This window comes from Canis lupus, chromosome 5 (assembly GCF_003254725.2).
Source record: "Canis lupus dingo isolate Sandy chromosome 5, ASM325472v2, whole genome shotgun sequence".
Classification (NCBI taxonomy): Eukaryota; Metazoa; Chordata; class Mammalia; order Carnivora; family Canidae; genus Canis; species Canis lupus.
The window spans coordinates 64,034,530-64,049,675 of record NC_064247.1 but is presented as its reverse complement, the minus strand read 5'-3'; the positions used below and the strand labels follow the sequence as shown (position 1 = coordinate 64,049,675).

Here is a 15,146-nt window from a genome sequence, read left to right as displayed (position 1 = left end):
AGGCCATAGCCGTGGTGCCACCCAGAAACCCATCTGGTCCCAGGCAGCTCTCTGCTATCTACTCTCCATTTGTCCTGCTACAGCTTATTTCCATTTCCGCTCAACCTTGTTCCAAGCTCGAGACCTTTCTTGAGTGAGGGAAATGGGGTGGGGGTGGGGAGACGGGCCACCCCTCCCCTGGCGGGATGCACACGCAGATGTGCGCAGGTGCAAGGGGCCTGGGTGGTGGGGGTGCCTGCCGTGGAGTCCAGGGAACCCTTCTCCAGCCAGTGGGCAAGTGGAGGCCGAGGGGTCCAAATCTAAGCCTCCATCACATTTCATACAAACACCAAATCAAGGCCCAGCAAGATGGGGGCACCCACAATAGAAGAGCAGCAAATCATTGCACCAGGGGGACACAAGGATGTGGGAAGCAGTGTGGATGAGAATGGGAGGCCAAGGAAGGGCCATGCATGGTGTCCTCTGCTCAGCTGGGGGCCAATAGCAGTTCCAAGAGCTTTGTGTAGAGACAAAGGGGCAGGGATTGGGGGGAGGGGGATTGAGGAGAGGCAGGTTCTGCTGCCAGTGAGGAGAGGGGTGGTGAGATTGAGCCTCTTTAGGGTAGACCTGCGTCTGGTCCACACAGAGCAGAAATACCCACAGGTCCGCTCTGACACAGATATAACACAGTAAGTGCAAAGAAGAAACTCTTCCTTCAAACAGAACCACAAATAGGAAATCACCACAAATACTGTTACCAGGAAGATTCACCAAGGAGCACAAGCATCAGGGCCGAGTACAACAGCCCTGTAGGTGACGCTGGCAGTCTTAAAATTGCTCCCCACAAGATACTCCACAGAGGAGGAAAACACAACGTCACAGGGGAGATGCCTGGCCCACACCACCCCCACCCCCACCCGGGGAACAACCGGCAACACCATGCACCTAGCTTCGAGCATGGGGACGCTTGCCAATAGCTGTGACCTCAACGCTCTTGTGTGAAAATGTCACCACAGCCTGAGTGGAAAGGCAGGCTGCCAAATAACTGGCCAGCATGCCTCAAGGCCATCCATGTCAGGGGCCTGGGGGCCTCAAAAGTTTAGCGTCTGACTCTTCATCTCAGCTCTAGTCCTTATCTCAGGGTTGTGGATGGAGCCCCGTGTCAGTCTCTGCGCTGGATGTGGAGCCTGCTTGGGGTTCTCCCTTGCCCTCTCCTCTGCCCCACCTCTGCCTGGCTCACGCACGCTCATTTTCTCTAACCCTTAAGAAAAAAGACCATCCAGGTGACAAAGACAAATGAGAAGGACTGTCCAGGCTGGAAGAACGGAGGCACTGCAAGTAAATAACGTCAGGGTGGTTTCCCGACTTAGCCAGTTACATACAATTAACTAGGAAGTGCACGTGGAGGGTGCTGGTGTACACAAATACATAACTATAAAATCCACACAAGTTGCAACTTTTATGTATGTTTAAAATTATTTCAAGATAAAAACTTAAAAAGAAAACTTAAAACTTCAGATTCCAACTCTGTGGGGTGGGGCCTGAGAACATGCATACCTCATACCACCCACCCCACCTGCTCCTCTGCCAGGTACCACTCGTCGGCCTCTTGCACAGGGGTGGGAGAGCCATATGGAGGGTCCCACCTACAGCTCCCCACTCTACCCAAGGCCACTAAAGCAAAGCCAGACAAAGTTCTCAGGGATCAATGTGTTTACTCACAATAGCATTTTAGGAAAACGGGCAAACATGCCCACTGCTCTTTGATGAGCCACAGCCATGGAGCTTGGTGCCCAGTGGGCACCAGGGCAGTCGGGGTCTTCTCTGAACCCCCAGCATGTGGTGCCCTGAGCGACCACAGCCAGGGAGTAAGGCGAGGCCGGCATTGTGGAAGAAAAGCCAGACAGCACTCTGACCCTCCCTCTGGGGTCTCACATCACAGTCTAGAGTGTCAAGGCTGTTCAAACACAACTGACCACACAGGACACCCAGGGACAACCAAGTCCAGAAGAATCAAATGTAGCAAAGTCATGGTAAAGGTCTCCAACATCTCTGTTCACAAGCGTCACTGGTGTGAGGACAGACTGGGGAGTGGCAGGAAGCCTCTGAGAAGGGCTGGTCAGGCGGTCAGCTGTGCACGGAGCTGGGCCCAGCTCAGTACCAACCATGAAGTTCTCACCAGCTCACACCAATGAGGGGGCTGGGGCCCAGTGTTCCCCATCTGCTGTCTGCTCCTTCTATTTTGGCAATAAAACAAAAAACCCTGGAAGCTTCAAGAAAACAAAGTAAACTTCAAGAAATGAAAAACGGAAACGGCTGCCTGTCCCAGAAAATCACTGGGAGTTGCTGGCTGCTAGCGGCTCAGCTGTGGCTGCCACGGCTACTCCAAAGCTGGCCCTGCTGGGGGCACCTCTCCGAGATCTGGTGACCCCCTCTGGCTTCCAGATTAAACGGTGTGAGCCCACGAGGCAGGAGGGGAGACCAGTCGGGGGGAGGCACCCATTATCTACAGTATAGGGAGGATGAGACACAGACCCAGCACCCCCAGCAGGGGTGTAAGACCCCGTGCTCCTTGCTGGGAGGGACCTCAGTGCACACCCTGAGTTCCCAGAGGACACACAGCACATCCTGTGGGGCCCCAGGCCCTTCCAAGGCAGCGGTGGAATGAAGATGGGTCCCTGCGGGTGGGCCTGCCTGGATTGGAGCATGGCACCTGCTGCTGGGGATCCCTAGTAGGGCTCAGCCAGCTGGCCTCCAGGTGCTTCCTGGCTACCGGAAGCAGCGCTGACCCCAATGGCTGGCCACTAGCAGCACATCTGCCATTACACGGACTCTGAAGGCCCCCGTGGCACACATGGCATCCACTGGTCAGTCCCCGTCAATTTCTCAGAGGGTGGGGGAGAGAGGGGGGCCTGCAGAACCCCAAGCTGGTCAGCCCACAGTCCAGAAATAACCCACAGAAGTCAGAAGTGTGTGCAAACTCACCCACCAGGACACAGAGCCACCATCTACGCTAAGAGGGACAATCCCCAGGCGTGGAGGGAAGGGCCGCACGGCAGGGTGCGCGGAAAGGCAAGAGGCGTGGGGACAGAGATGGGGGCCTCCTCCCCGGCCCTTCCCACACGTCACGGCCAGGGAAGCAGGGCACTGAAGGAGGGCTCGGCTAGTTTCTCAGGGCGGCCAACCTGCAAATCAACGACACAACCCCTATGAGGGCGAGGGCAGAGGTGCCTCAGCACTGCTGTGCACTCCAGCACAAGATCTGGATTGGCATCTTGTACTGGAGACTACAACCCTGTCCTCTTTATCTCAGCTCTGCGAGGCTGTCCTGAGACAGCACAGGAGAAACCTGGGGAACAGCAGTAGAGCAAAGACTTCTTTTCCTACAGTGAACCAGCGACAAGTGTCTGAGTGCCATAGCTGACACATGACACAGACACTGGACAAGGAGCAAGGGAGAGAGGCCCTCAGACGGAGCCTGGACTGGGCCTCGGGCAGGCCCTCCTTGGAAGGAATGGCACCCCTGGGCCAGAGCCCCCCACACAAGCTCTCCTCTCGAGGCTGTATGCGCCTCCTTCCCCCACAACCACAGGGTCAGAGCCCAGGGTGAAGAGCCTAACGTCTGGGGCACTGAGCCCACCTCCTAGACAGCTGGTCCTCTTGGCTGCGCACGGAGCTCTCGCCCACAGCAGAGGCGCCCTCAGGCAGCTGGTTGAGCTGGTCCAGGACCTCCAGGCCGTTCTCCTCAGCGATCTGCATGATGAGGCTATCCACCTGTTCCTGCGGCGTGGTCAGCGTGGTGGCCGAGCTCATGGAGTCCTCCATCACCTGGGGGTCATGTTCTGGGCAGGTGGGTGCAGGCCCTGGGACACCACTGCAGCCACTGCAGTGGCCCCATTTCTGGCCACCCACTTCAACCATGCTTTGGGCTCACTCCCTCCACCCGCACCAGACCACCCCACTACTCTCTCTCAGGGCACTTTCTCCAGCGCTCAGGCCCCTGGGCCTCCCTCTTATCTGCTAGACCTCTGTGTGCTGGTCCAGACCCCACAAGCATCAGGCGCTCTGGAGGTGGCCCCCATAGGGAGACCAGTGGGGGAACGTGTGTGGGGCCAGCCACATAAGCCACCCAAGACCACAGGCCACGTACCGCTGTATGCACATCCAAGTTCTGAACCTGTTGCTCGAACCTGTCCATCACCGCAGAGACCTTCTGCAAGTCCATGGTGCTTAGCGCCCTGTCCAGGGCTTTGGTCACCTGGGCCATGTTCTTGGTCACCTGGCACAGGAGAAAGTGAAGAGATGTCCCCCACCAAAGATGGGCCCTCTGCACTCTCCAGGAAATGCTGTTTGCTAAACAACAGACAGAAGACCCATGCCTTGGCCAGTGAAGAAAAATCTGAGGATGCTTTGTTTTGTCCTTTGGTGCCGCCATTATGGTGTGGAGGGAATCTCCACTTTCACTACCACCGACAGGGTCCTGCACGGCTCCCCCTGCCTAGCCAGGCTCCTCCACTCCGCCATGTGACCCTGGGCACGAGCACTCACCCCCTTCATGGTCACGGCCGTCTGCACCTTGGAGGCCACTGCATCCACACGGGATGCCATACGGAGCCAGTTCACACCTTCATTCTTCTTGCGGATGGCGTTCTCAGCGTACACACGGGCACATTCTACGTTCTTCTGCTGGAGGGCCTGAAATTCAGAAGGAGCGCCAGTTGGGACAACATGGCTGTTTGTCCCACCTCCACCTGACCCGTTCAGGGGCCTGGTCCTGGCTTTTCCTAGGGTGAGACCTGCTAGCTTCGTGCAAATGCAGAAATGCCAGGCCCCTGGCCTGTTCAGGAGCAAGGGTGTCCGGGCAGGGCACCAGACCAGCCATGCTGGGGGCTGCACAGAGAGCTGGCCATGGGACACCACCTCCTGCCCCCACCCCCCCAGGCCTGGCACTCCCTTCAGTCTCTTCAGTGCCTATACCACACGAGCTCACAAAAACCAGAGCAGCAAAGTGGGCAGGGCCGTGAGGACAAAGGAGCCAACTGGACACAGCTCTCTGGTTTTCCTTCTGCCCTGGGGTGAGAGGGTTACCAAACCCTAACCCCAAACCCCAGGAGCCAGTCCACCCATGCAACAGCCAGACGTTCCTACCTGCCTGAGGTATGGGCAGGGTCATTGCAGGGATGGCTGGAAGCCACATCCCATACAGGTTCAGAACTTTGAAAGTGATTAAAGGCTCAGATGTTCAATGAAATAAGGAAAGGCAATGCATGGTCCTTTGGCTCCGGACGCCCTCAGTGGGCAAGGAGGAGCCACCATAGGCCCTAAGCAGGCTCCTGGGAGAACAGCCAGAGTCGTGGGGCATACCTCACACAAAAGGAAGATACCAGAACAATGCAAAAGAAGCAACAGAAACAAGGAACATGAGAACAGCACACGGCCTGGACATGGTGTAACCTCACCTTCTTCACCTTGGCCTGCTCTGCCTTGGAGTCCTTTTCTGCCTTCTTGGCCAGCTTCTCTAGCTGCTTTGCTGTGAACTGAGCAGAAGCAGGACACTCAGGTTAGATGCACGTGGCCTGCCCTTCAGCACCCTCCCTACCCTCCTCAGCACCCCCTGCCCCATACACAGAAGGTGCCCAGCCCGTCAGCATCCTCATGGCCTAGGGCTGCATGGAGGAGGCTCACTGGGTTTCTGAGGCTCAGGGGACAGGAGGGCTGTGAGGGTTTCCTAAAATGTCCTATCCCAGAGCACCATAATCCAAATTCTCCCCTAGAGTGGAAAGTTAAAAAGCCAACTCACACGGGGCACCTGGGTGGCTTAGATGGTTAAGCGTTGGTCTTTGGCTCAGGTTGTGATCTCAAGGTCGTGGGATCAAGCCCCTCCCTGGGCTCCCTGCTCAGTGGAGAGTCTGCTTCTCCCTCTGCCCCCTGCTCATGCTCTCTCTCTCTCTCGTGAATAAATAAAATCTTTTTTTGTAATTTTTAAATTTATTTATGATAGTCACACACAGAGAGAGAGAGGCAGAGACACAGGCAGAGAGAGAAGCAGGCTCCATGCACCGGGAGCCCGACGTGGGATTCGATCCTGGGTCTCCAGGATTGCGCCCCGGGCCAAAGGCAAACCACTGCACCACCCAGGGAATCCCTAAATAAAATCTTTAAAAGAAAAGCTAACTCGGGACACTTGGGTGGCTCAGAGGTTGAGCATCTGCCTTACGCTCAGGGCGTGATCCTGAGGTCCCAGAATCAGGTCCTGCATTGGGCTCCCTGTGGGGAGCCTGCTTCTCCCTCTGCCTATGTCTGTCATGAATAAATAAATAAAATCTAAAAAACAAAACAAAACAAAAAAAAATTAACACAATCACTACTACTTCTGGATCTTCTTTCGTTAAAAGATTTATTTATCCATGAGAGACAGTGATGAGCACAGAAGAACAGAGAGAATCTCAAGCAGACTCTCCACTGAACACAGAGTTGGATGCAAGGCTTGAACTCAGGACCATGGGATCACAATCTGTGCTGAAATCAAGAGTCAGACACTTAACTGACTGAGCCGCCCAGGTGCCTGTACTTACAGATTTTCATCTTTTGGGAAAAAACTCAACAATGTTTCAGGCTACCCCAAGCGGTAATACGGAATTCCCAATGAACATACACCTCAAAGTGTTCTCTTCACAGAACAGTGTGCCTGTGAGGGGCTGCTGGGCAGTGCATGCTCTCGGGCCTGGTCAGAGTGGCCCTGTAGCTCCCCAAAGAGGACTCATTTGATGACCAGGAAGCCCACAGGAGAGAATGCTCAGACAACCCAAGTGATGGGCTCCCTGCTCTGCTCCGCAGGGAGTCAGCCTCTCCCTCTGCTCAAATAAATGATAATAAATTAATTTAAAAAACAGAAAAAGGGGGATCCCTGGATGGCGCAGCGGTTTGGCGCCTGCCTTTGGCCCAGGGCGCGATCCTGGAGACCCGGGATCGAATCCCACGTCGGGCTCCCGGTGCATGGAGCCTGATTCTCCCTCTGCCTGTGTCTCTGCCTCTCTCTCTCTCTGTGACTATCACAAATAAATAAATAAATACCTTAAAAAAAAATTAAAAAAAAAATAAATAAAAAACAGAAAAAGGGATCCCTGGGTGGCGCAGTGGTTTGGCGCCTGCCTTTGGCCCGGGGCACGATCCTGGAGACCCGGGATCGAATCCCACATCGGGCTCCCGGTGCATGGAGCCTGCTTCTCCCTGTGCCTGTGTCTCTGCCCTCTCTCTCTCTCTCTGTGACTATCATAAATAAATAAATAAAAATTAAAAAAAAAAAAAACAGAAAAAAATAACTCATGGGTGTCTCAGTCGGTGAAGCATTTGCCTTCGGCTCAGGTCATGATCCCAGGGTGCCTGGACTGAGTCATGCACTCCAGCATAGAGTCTAGAATCCACCTCCCTGCTCAGCAGGGAGTCTGCTTCTCCCTCTGCCCCTCCCCCCTGCTCATGCATGTGCACATGCTCTCTCTCTCTGTCTCTCAAATTACAAAAAAGAAACAAACCCAAGTGAAAGAGAAACCTTCCAGAATCCCACATAGCTTTCCTGCCGAAACCTGCCTGCTTGGAGGATACCCCGCCCCCACCTAGGACTTTCTGTCACACAGAAGGTGCTTCTTGTCTGCCTACCTCACACTCCTACATTCCTTCAGGGAAAAACCCAGATTTTCCTGACCTGGGAATCTGGCCCTGAGCGCCTTCCACAAGGTGGAAGCTTGTTGAACAAAGTGCCTGGGGTGTCCTGGTGTTCCCTGCCCTTCCTCTCCACTGCAAAGCCAGGGTGATGAGCTACGGTTAGCAGCATGGGCACATCACTCCTGCCCAGTCTTACAGAACTAACCAGGGACGGTTAACTACGGAGGCATTTGAGGGAAATGTGGCAGAAGCTTACCCTGGATTAATTATCAGAGGCATGCTCAGTTGCTCAGAATGCTCTCCTTCAACATGATTTTAACGAACTTAAAAGCACAGATTTAAATGCCTAGTGAAACGTCAAGGGATGCAGCGAACACCCAAGCTTTGTTTCCCAAAGACAGCATGCTCCCTCTCTCGTGGATGAGCCCACACGACCCGATTCTGCTTAGCCCAAGACAAGGAAAGGATTAATATGCCATCAAGCCAACTCAATGACCCCCTGTCTGTCATCAGACTGGAAGAGCACTGTGCAGAATCTTCCGATTTATAATCTGTCCCTCTGAGCACGACAGACACCATTTGTCCTCATTTGCTGACCACCAAGGCAGGGTGGGGGTGAAAGGTCATTCATCACATACCTTCAACTGGAACAGGGTATCTGCAAAGAAAAGAGAGGGTTTGAGGATTTCAACTGTGACAGGTGGCATGTCTAACAAAAAGATAGGGCCACAAAGACCCTCCTAGACAGAAAGAGCTGGAACAGGACGCAGGCACGGATGGGGCCTTCAGGGAGGCAGGAGATGAACGAGGGCACCAGTTCTGCTCCCTTGTCAGCCAGACGGTTTGGGCAAATGTAGAGGCTCCCTAACATTCGACCCTATAGGTAATACCAGGGAGCACTAGCTGACCAAGGGTTAGTGTACAGACATGTGAGGTCATGGACACAGCACATGGCCCACAGTAAAAACCCGAGTGGGTGCTTTGTAATTAAGACAACTTCACAAAGGCCCTTAAGATTCTTTCCTCATGGGCAGCCCTGGTGGTGCAGCGGTTTAGCGCTGCCTGCAGCCCAGGGTGTGATCCTGGAGACCCTGGATCGAGTCCCACGTCAGGCTCTCTGTGTGGAGCCTGCTTCTCCCTCTGCTTCTCCCTCTGCCTGTATCTCTGCCTCTCTCTCTCTGTGTGTCTCTATGAATAAATAAATTAAATAAAAAAAAAAAGATTCTTTCCTCATTTAATAAAGTTCGGTAGTGGGCAATCTAAATTTTATATACTCTTTCTCCCCCAAAGTAAATGAGTTTAATTAGCAAGAAGATGACTCCTCTGATATCAAAGATGTGACCCACAGAGACCAACTTCCATGGCAGCTGGCATGTCTGAGCTTTCAAATCTGGCTTGGGTGCCTTCCTGTCCCTCATGGAAGATTCAAAGAGACTGGAGAGTATAGATAACTCTCCTGACAGCTACACTTGCTACTCACTCACCGAAACTCAAGAGGCAGGAAGATCCAGATTCACGTTTAAACCTCAATTTATTCAGATTTTTAAATGTGAAGAATATCTGAAAGGGTTTCACTAGCCCATAATGAAGAAACAAAATCCTGTATCCAGAGTCAGGGTGCAGAGCGCTCACAAATGCAAATCAAGGTCCCCAGCTGAGAGCCCACTATGGGTTTCAGGGATGGCCTGGTTGTGCCCTGGTCAAGGCCAAAGTCAGCTGTGCAATCTGCAAATCAGACCTAACCTGACACAGGTGGCAGGCAGAGTGCCTTCCACAGGGAAAACAAGGTGTGGCTCCAAGTCTCTAGCTGGCAGTGTGACATAATCACCGTCTCTCCCTGCCTCGGCTTTCTCATCTAGAGTGGCAGGAATAGACTGAATAGCAGAGAGCTGTTAAGACAAAACCTAACCCTCAAAAAAAGTGAAACCGCCAAAAGAAATTCACCCTCCCTCCCGCCCCCCAGAGAGCTGAGAAACTGTGGAGCAAAACCCAACATGTGTGGTGGGGGAGTGCAGGTGGAGTGTGGAGATGTGTGTGGAGGGGTGCAGACAGGTGTGGTGGGGGATGTGGCCTTGGGGGGAGTGCAGACATGTGTCTTCATGGGGTGCGAGGATGTGGACAGGTGTGGGGGTGCGGATATGTGCAGTGGGGGCTGTGGGCTTGGAGGGGTATGGACAGGTGTGGGGTGCAGGGGGTGTGGACAAGTGAGCTGGGGGGTGCAGGGGTGAGGATAGGTGTGCTGGGGGTGTGGACATGTGCAGTGCGGGATGCAGGGGGTGCAGACGTGGGAGGGAGTACTTCATCTTGTCTGAGGCAAGGGATACAGTGTCTTTCCGGACAACGACGTGGTTGTACAGCTCTCTACACTTCCCAAAGGGATCTTCAGAACCTGTGCACCCCAGCAGTCCCCGATCATCCTAGCAAAGGTAGGTACCCGACCGTATGACGCCCCCTTCTGTTCCTGGTGTCCAGAGCGGGGCGGAGCGGGGCACAGGAGGTGCAGCAGGCGGTGGCGCCAACGCTGGGAGCCAGACCTCCAGCTGCGTCCCCGTGTGCAGGAGGGGACATCAAGCTCCCACCGCTAAGAGCTGCTGTCAGGGAGGCCTGGCACACGGCAGGTGCTTTCTGCCTGGGCTCTTCTTACTGTCGTGTAGTGGTATCCTGGGGACGGGGATGCCGTCTGACCTGACCCCCAGGGCCCCAAAGGCCGATGTCTGTCGTCGGTCCAGGAGCTGGGGGTGGGGCGGGGGCTGGACGCTGAGGAGCTTGGGGAAGGGGGTGAGGGTCCGGCATCGAGGGTGAGGATCGGGGTCCGGGGTCTCTGACCGAGGTCCGCGGGGCCCGCCCTCCCCCGACGGGCGGGGTCTCCTACCGTCCATGGCCGGTCCGGCAGCGGCAGGCCCCCCCGAAACGTACTAACAGACTCCCCCGGCAGCCGAGTTGATCGCCCCGACCAGTTCCGCCCCGCGGGAACTTCCGGGGTCGTCCCCACTTCCGGCGCGCGCGGCTCTCGCGAGAGCACGTCGCTGGTCCCGCGGGCGGGAGGCGTTGCCGTGACGACCCGCGCCGCCCGGCTGCGGGAGCCTCTGTGAGTCACTCGGGCTGCGAGCCCGCGGAGGGGCGGGGGGCCGGGGGGCCGGGGGGCCAGGTTTGCCGGCTGGGGCAGTGGGCTCACTTATGGGACTTTCCAAAAGCAAACACAAATCTAGGAAAGGTAACGGAGCGCCGGCGCCTCCCCGCGTACTCGCCCCTGGAGACGCCCGCGCAGCCTCGGGGAGCCGGCAGGGCTGACTCCTCATCCGTGTGTTTCAGGGGAGAAGGGGCGCGGGTACTCCGTGGCGAAGGCTAGGGAGAGGTCGATGGACAGGCAATCTCAGGAACTCGAGAAACCTCCGGACAGCAGGCCTGCAGACAGCTTCCCAGGGAAGAGAGGGGCACCCAAGCGGCTGCGACCTTCCTCGTCCGAAGTGGAAGGTAGGCCGTGCGCGGCGGGGATAGGAGTGCCGGGGGTCGGGGTTAGCCCCGTGCACTGCTGTGGGCACGGCTGCTCCCTCCACGGCCCTTTCGCCGAAGCAGAAGCTCGGAAGGCCACTCGAGTCTGGAGCAGGCGTGTAAGAAGGGCTAGGAGCACCGTGCTGGGGCGCAGGGACCCTAGGGCTTCCACTAGGCGGACAGCCCCATGGCCGGACGCTCGTGGATGGGCAGGAGGGTGAGGCCACAGAAGCAGCGGAGTAGGAAGCCTTTCGTCTGTTTGGCACCTGCCTTGTGGAAATGGAACTGTTAAGTAATAGCAACAAGGGAGGTGTGATGGGGTTGGTGCCTTGGAAACGTTCTCCAGTAGAGGGGACCTGTGGTAGGCCCAATGCTGCCACCGAGGAGGAACTAATGAGGCCCTGGCAGCAGGAATCCCAAAAAGATCCAGGAGGTGGAACCAGCAGACCCTGACCGTGACAAGAATGGTCAGGAGGAATGTGGGCCTGGCGAGGAGAGGGGCAGGCTCAGAGTGAGGCACCTGTGAGCCCTCAAGGGCAGACACCCTTTCAAACGAGGCTCTTGGTCTTGGAAGCAAGGCCTGGACTTCAGATCCTGATGTGTCAACCCTTAAGAGTGGAAGGCTGCAGGAAGGGCCAGAGTCCTGGGGAGGAGATGTGGAGAATGCTAATGCTACCAGTCTGTTGGGAGCTTCTGGCTGCAAGCCACAAAACAGCTAACAAGATATGGTTTCCCTGCTGATGGGTTCAAGGTCTCCCAAATAAAGGATCAGAGAGGGACACTCAGGGTGGCTTGCTCAGCAGCAGGAAGTGATATCAAGGACTGTTTGGGTCTACGCTTTGCCACCCTCAGTATCCACAGTCCCCAGAGAGCTCTAGGTGTCCCATGCAGACATGAGATGCTGCTGTTCTTGCAAGGAAAACCTTCCCCTGCTAGGCCTCACTTGTCCAGCATTGCTAGGATGGACTCAGATGTGAAAATTCTGGTGCTGGACCTCTACCAGTGAGGGCAGGTGTGGGCAGGGAGGGTGCCTGCTGGAGAGGCACAGCATCTGTCACACCCTCATTCCAGAGGGTAGAGACAAGTTGGACTAGAGAAGAAAAATCAGAGAGCAAGAGAGAGGATGGACTTCCAAGAAAGAAGGTGAAGGGTGTGGTTCTTTCATAGAAGGGAACATCCCAGCAATAACAAAGAGCAAGCTACTGACATGCTGCATCATGAAGACGCCCCCAAATCAAGATACTCCAGTGAGAGAAGGCAGACATAAAGACCACAGCTATTAGTATTCCATTTATATGAAATGTCCAGAAAAAGCAAACTGATATAAAGGGAAGCCTAGACTAAGGGTGGGAACAGGGATTAGCCACAAATGGGCAGAAGAGGTCTTCTGAAGGTGACAGAAACGTTCTTAAAACTGGATCAATGGGTGCCCAACTCTGAAAGTTTACTAAAAATCATTGAATGCTATGCTTTAAACCAATGGTACATAAATTATAATGTAACAAAGCTGTTTAAAAAGGTAATAAACAATCTTAAAAAAAAAGATAAAATAGTCAACAGTGTTTTTTTTTTTTTTAAGATTTATTTATTTATTCATGAGAAACACACAGAGAGAGAGAGATAGGCAGAGACACAGGCAGAGGGAGAAGCAGAAGCAGGCTCCATGCAAGGAGCCCGACGTGGGACTCAATCCCGGGCCTCCAGGATCACACCCTGAGCTGCAGGCGGCGCTAAACCGCTGCGCCACCGGGGCTGCCCCAGTCAACAGTGTTAAATGTTGCAAAGAGATTGAGTAAACCCAATCTCTTTGCAACAATGGACGTTGAGGACTCCACTGAATAAGGCAAGCCACTGCTCTTGGTGGCCTTGCAGAGAGCACAATCCAGCAATCAGAAGTGAAGACATACACATGGTCTGCCAAGTAGAACATCTGAATTGGGCAAAAGCATCCCCTCTCACATTTGGGTTTTAAAGCTAAAGAATTTCCCTATTAGATTTGGAAGTTAAAGTTTCCTTCAATTAACCTAATACCATAAAAGTCTTAGAGAAATGGAGAGTCCTGATGAGTCAAACATTCCGTGCATTACATAATTAATAAAAGTAGGTCTTACTACTGTGGGATAGAAATCAGAAAGTTCTTGCTGAGGCTGGGGAGGGGGAGGCTAGCTGACTGGAGGACTCTGTAAGGTGATAGAAAGTTCTGCTGCTTGTTTGGGTGATTAAAAAGGTTCATACAATTGTGAACTCATCGAGCTGAACATTTTAAGAATTGTGCATTTTATCTTGTGTGAATTGTGCATCAAAAAGCATGGAATATACACAAGCTCTTGTCTCTTAGAACTGCACCCAAAATATTAAAGTACAAATCAATGTGATTAATGGAGGTGGTATCTGAGATTTGCTGTAAAGTGACCATGTATAGTGTGGATGAGGATATTTTCCAAAGACAGCCACAGCTCCTATCCCTCCTGTTCTACCGTGTGGCCTTGATGCTCCTCCCAGCTGGAGTCTCTACCCTCTCTCCTTAAATGGCTGCAAGTTTGACATTTTCTTGTAACCAATAGAATGTGGTGAAAGTGGTTTGAGGCAGGGCCATGGAAGGCGATGCCGTCCTGCCTTGCTCACTGGAACACAGGTTGGTGCTTGGAACCCTGAGCGGCATGCCACATCACGTCACGCTGTGAAGAAGCTCAGCCACCTGGGGAGGCCATGTGGAGGTGCTGCAGTCAGCAGTCCTGGTCTCTAAGCTCTTCCAGCCCGTGTCAGACTTGTGAGTGAACAAACCTTTAGGTGATTCTAGCCCCAGGCCTTTGAGTCTTCCCAGCTGAGCCACAAGACACCATGTAGCAGCAGCATTAGTGACGAGCCCTATGAGTGGCCGTCTCGCATGTCCAGCCTGGTGGAGCCTTCAGAGGACTGCAGCTCCAGACAACATCCAACGTAGCCACCTAGGGACCATAAGTGATAGCTGCCTAGTTAAGCCTATCCTGAATTCCTGACCCTTAAAATTGTGAGAAAATAAAAGCGTGGTTTTAAGCTCCTAGAGTTTGGGGTAAGTTGTTATACAGCAGTAATAACCAGAACAGAGGGTAAGTGCTAGGGCACAGATAAAATTTGATTATGGGTTTTAACTGTGGCCGCTGTGTGATGGGGTATATATATCATCTTGTCTCGATACTTATGTATAACTTAAATTTTTCATTACAAAATCCACATACACATTATAGAGATTAATACACCACAAATTTGCAATAAGCCAGTTCCAAAATGCTGGAAATCCTATTGAGAAAAATACTCCAACTTTTCTACAAATAAATGACAGGAGGGCACCTGGGTGGCTTAGTTAAGTGTCTGACTCTTGATTTAGGCTCAGGTCATGATCTCAGGGTTGTGAGATCAAACTCAGCATCAACAACAGACATTTAGGGAACCCTGGGTGGCGCAGCGGGTTTAGCGCCTGCCTTTGGCCCAGGGCGCGATCCTGGAGATCCAGGATCGAATCCCACGTCGGGCTCCCGGTGCATGGAGCCTGCTTCTTCCTCTGCCTATGTCTCTGCCCCTCTCTCTCTCTCTCTCTCTCTGTGACTATCATAAATAAATAAAAAAATAGAGTTTAAAAAAATATATATACTCTTAGCTTTAAAAAAAAAAACAGACATTTATTTGTCATAATCCTAGAGGCTGAGGAGTCCTACAACCTGGGTGCCATGATTTGGTTCCTGTGAGGACCCATTCTTGGCTTGCAAAAAGCCATCTAATTGCTGTCTTCACATGGCTGAAGAAAGAGGTTTGTGGTCTCTTCTTCCTCCTGTAAGGGCACTGATCCCATCATGGGGGCTCTACTCTGATGATGTCAACCCAACCTGATCTCCCAAAGGCCTCACTTCCAAATACCATTTCATTGGGGATGAGGCCTTCAACATAAGACTTTTGGGTGGATTCAGCCTAGAGCAGAGAGGACTGTACAAAGTTTGAGGGACTAAATACACTGGGAGCCTGGGCTAAGTCATTCT

The 15,146-nt window shown here is 53.4% G+C and overlaps 2 protein-coding genes across 5 annotated transcripts in view; one reads left to right on the top strand and one right to left on the bottom strand.

The window, feature by feature from the left end:
• Positions 1-1,674: 1,674 nt before the first annotated feature.
• CHMP1A (charged multivesicular body protein 1A) lies at positions 1,675-10,652 on the bottom strand. The gene is made up of 7 exons (XM_025427150.2): positions 10,514-10,652; positions 8,280-8,299; positions 5,439-5,516; positions 4,528-4,674; positions 4,130-4,258; positions 3,620-3,807; positions 1,675-3,164 (listed from the first exon to the last, which is right to left on the bottom strand). Exons 1-7 carry the CDS (start codon positions 10,518-10,520, stop codon positions 3,143-3,145), a joined length of 591 nt encoding a protein of 196 aa, XP_025282935.1. The 5' UTR covers positions 10,521-10,652; the 3' UTR covers positions 1,675-3,142.
• CDK10 (cyclin dependent kinase 10) overlaps positions 10,628-15,146 on the top strand; it is a 19,062-nt gene continuing 14,543 nt past the window's right edge. For 2 of the 4 annotated variants that reach the window (XM_025427146.2, XM_025427138.2), the window contains exons 1-2: positions 10,743-10,855; positions 10,954-11,115. Coding sequence is in view for 2 of the 4 variants with exons in the window: in XM_025427138.2 (XP_025282923.1) it covers positions 10,819-10,855; positions 10,954-11,115 (199 nt within the window). In the remaining 2 variants the exon portion in view is untranslated. The other 2 variants (XM_025427139.2, XM_025427147.2) reach the window with 2 other exon arrangements.

Bases quoted from the DNA above. Each gene is read 5' to 3' on its own strand.
- CHMP1A (XM_025427150.2), bottom strand. The intron at 5,517-8,279 runs GTATGTGATGAA...GCTTCTGCTCAG, and splicing joins ATACCCTGTTCCAGTTGAAG to TTCACAGCAAAGCAGCTAGA. The intron at 4,675-5,438 runs GTGAGGTTACAC...TCTGAATTTCAG, and splicing joins AGCAGGCCAAGGTGAAGAAG to GCCCTCCAGCAGAAGAACGT.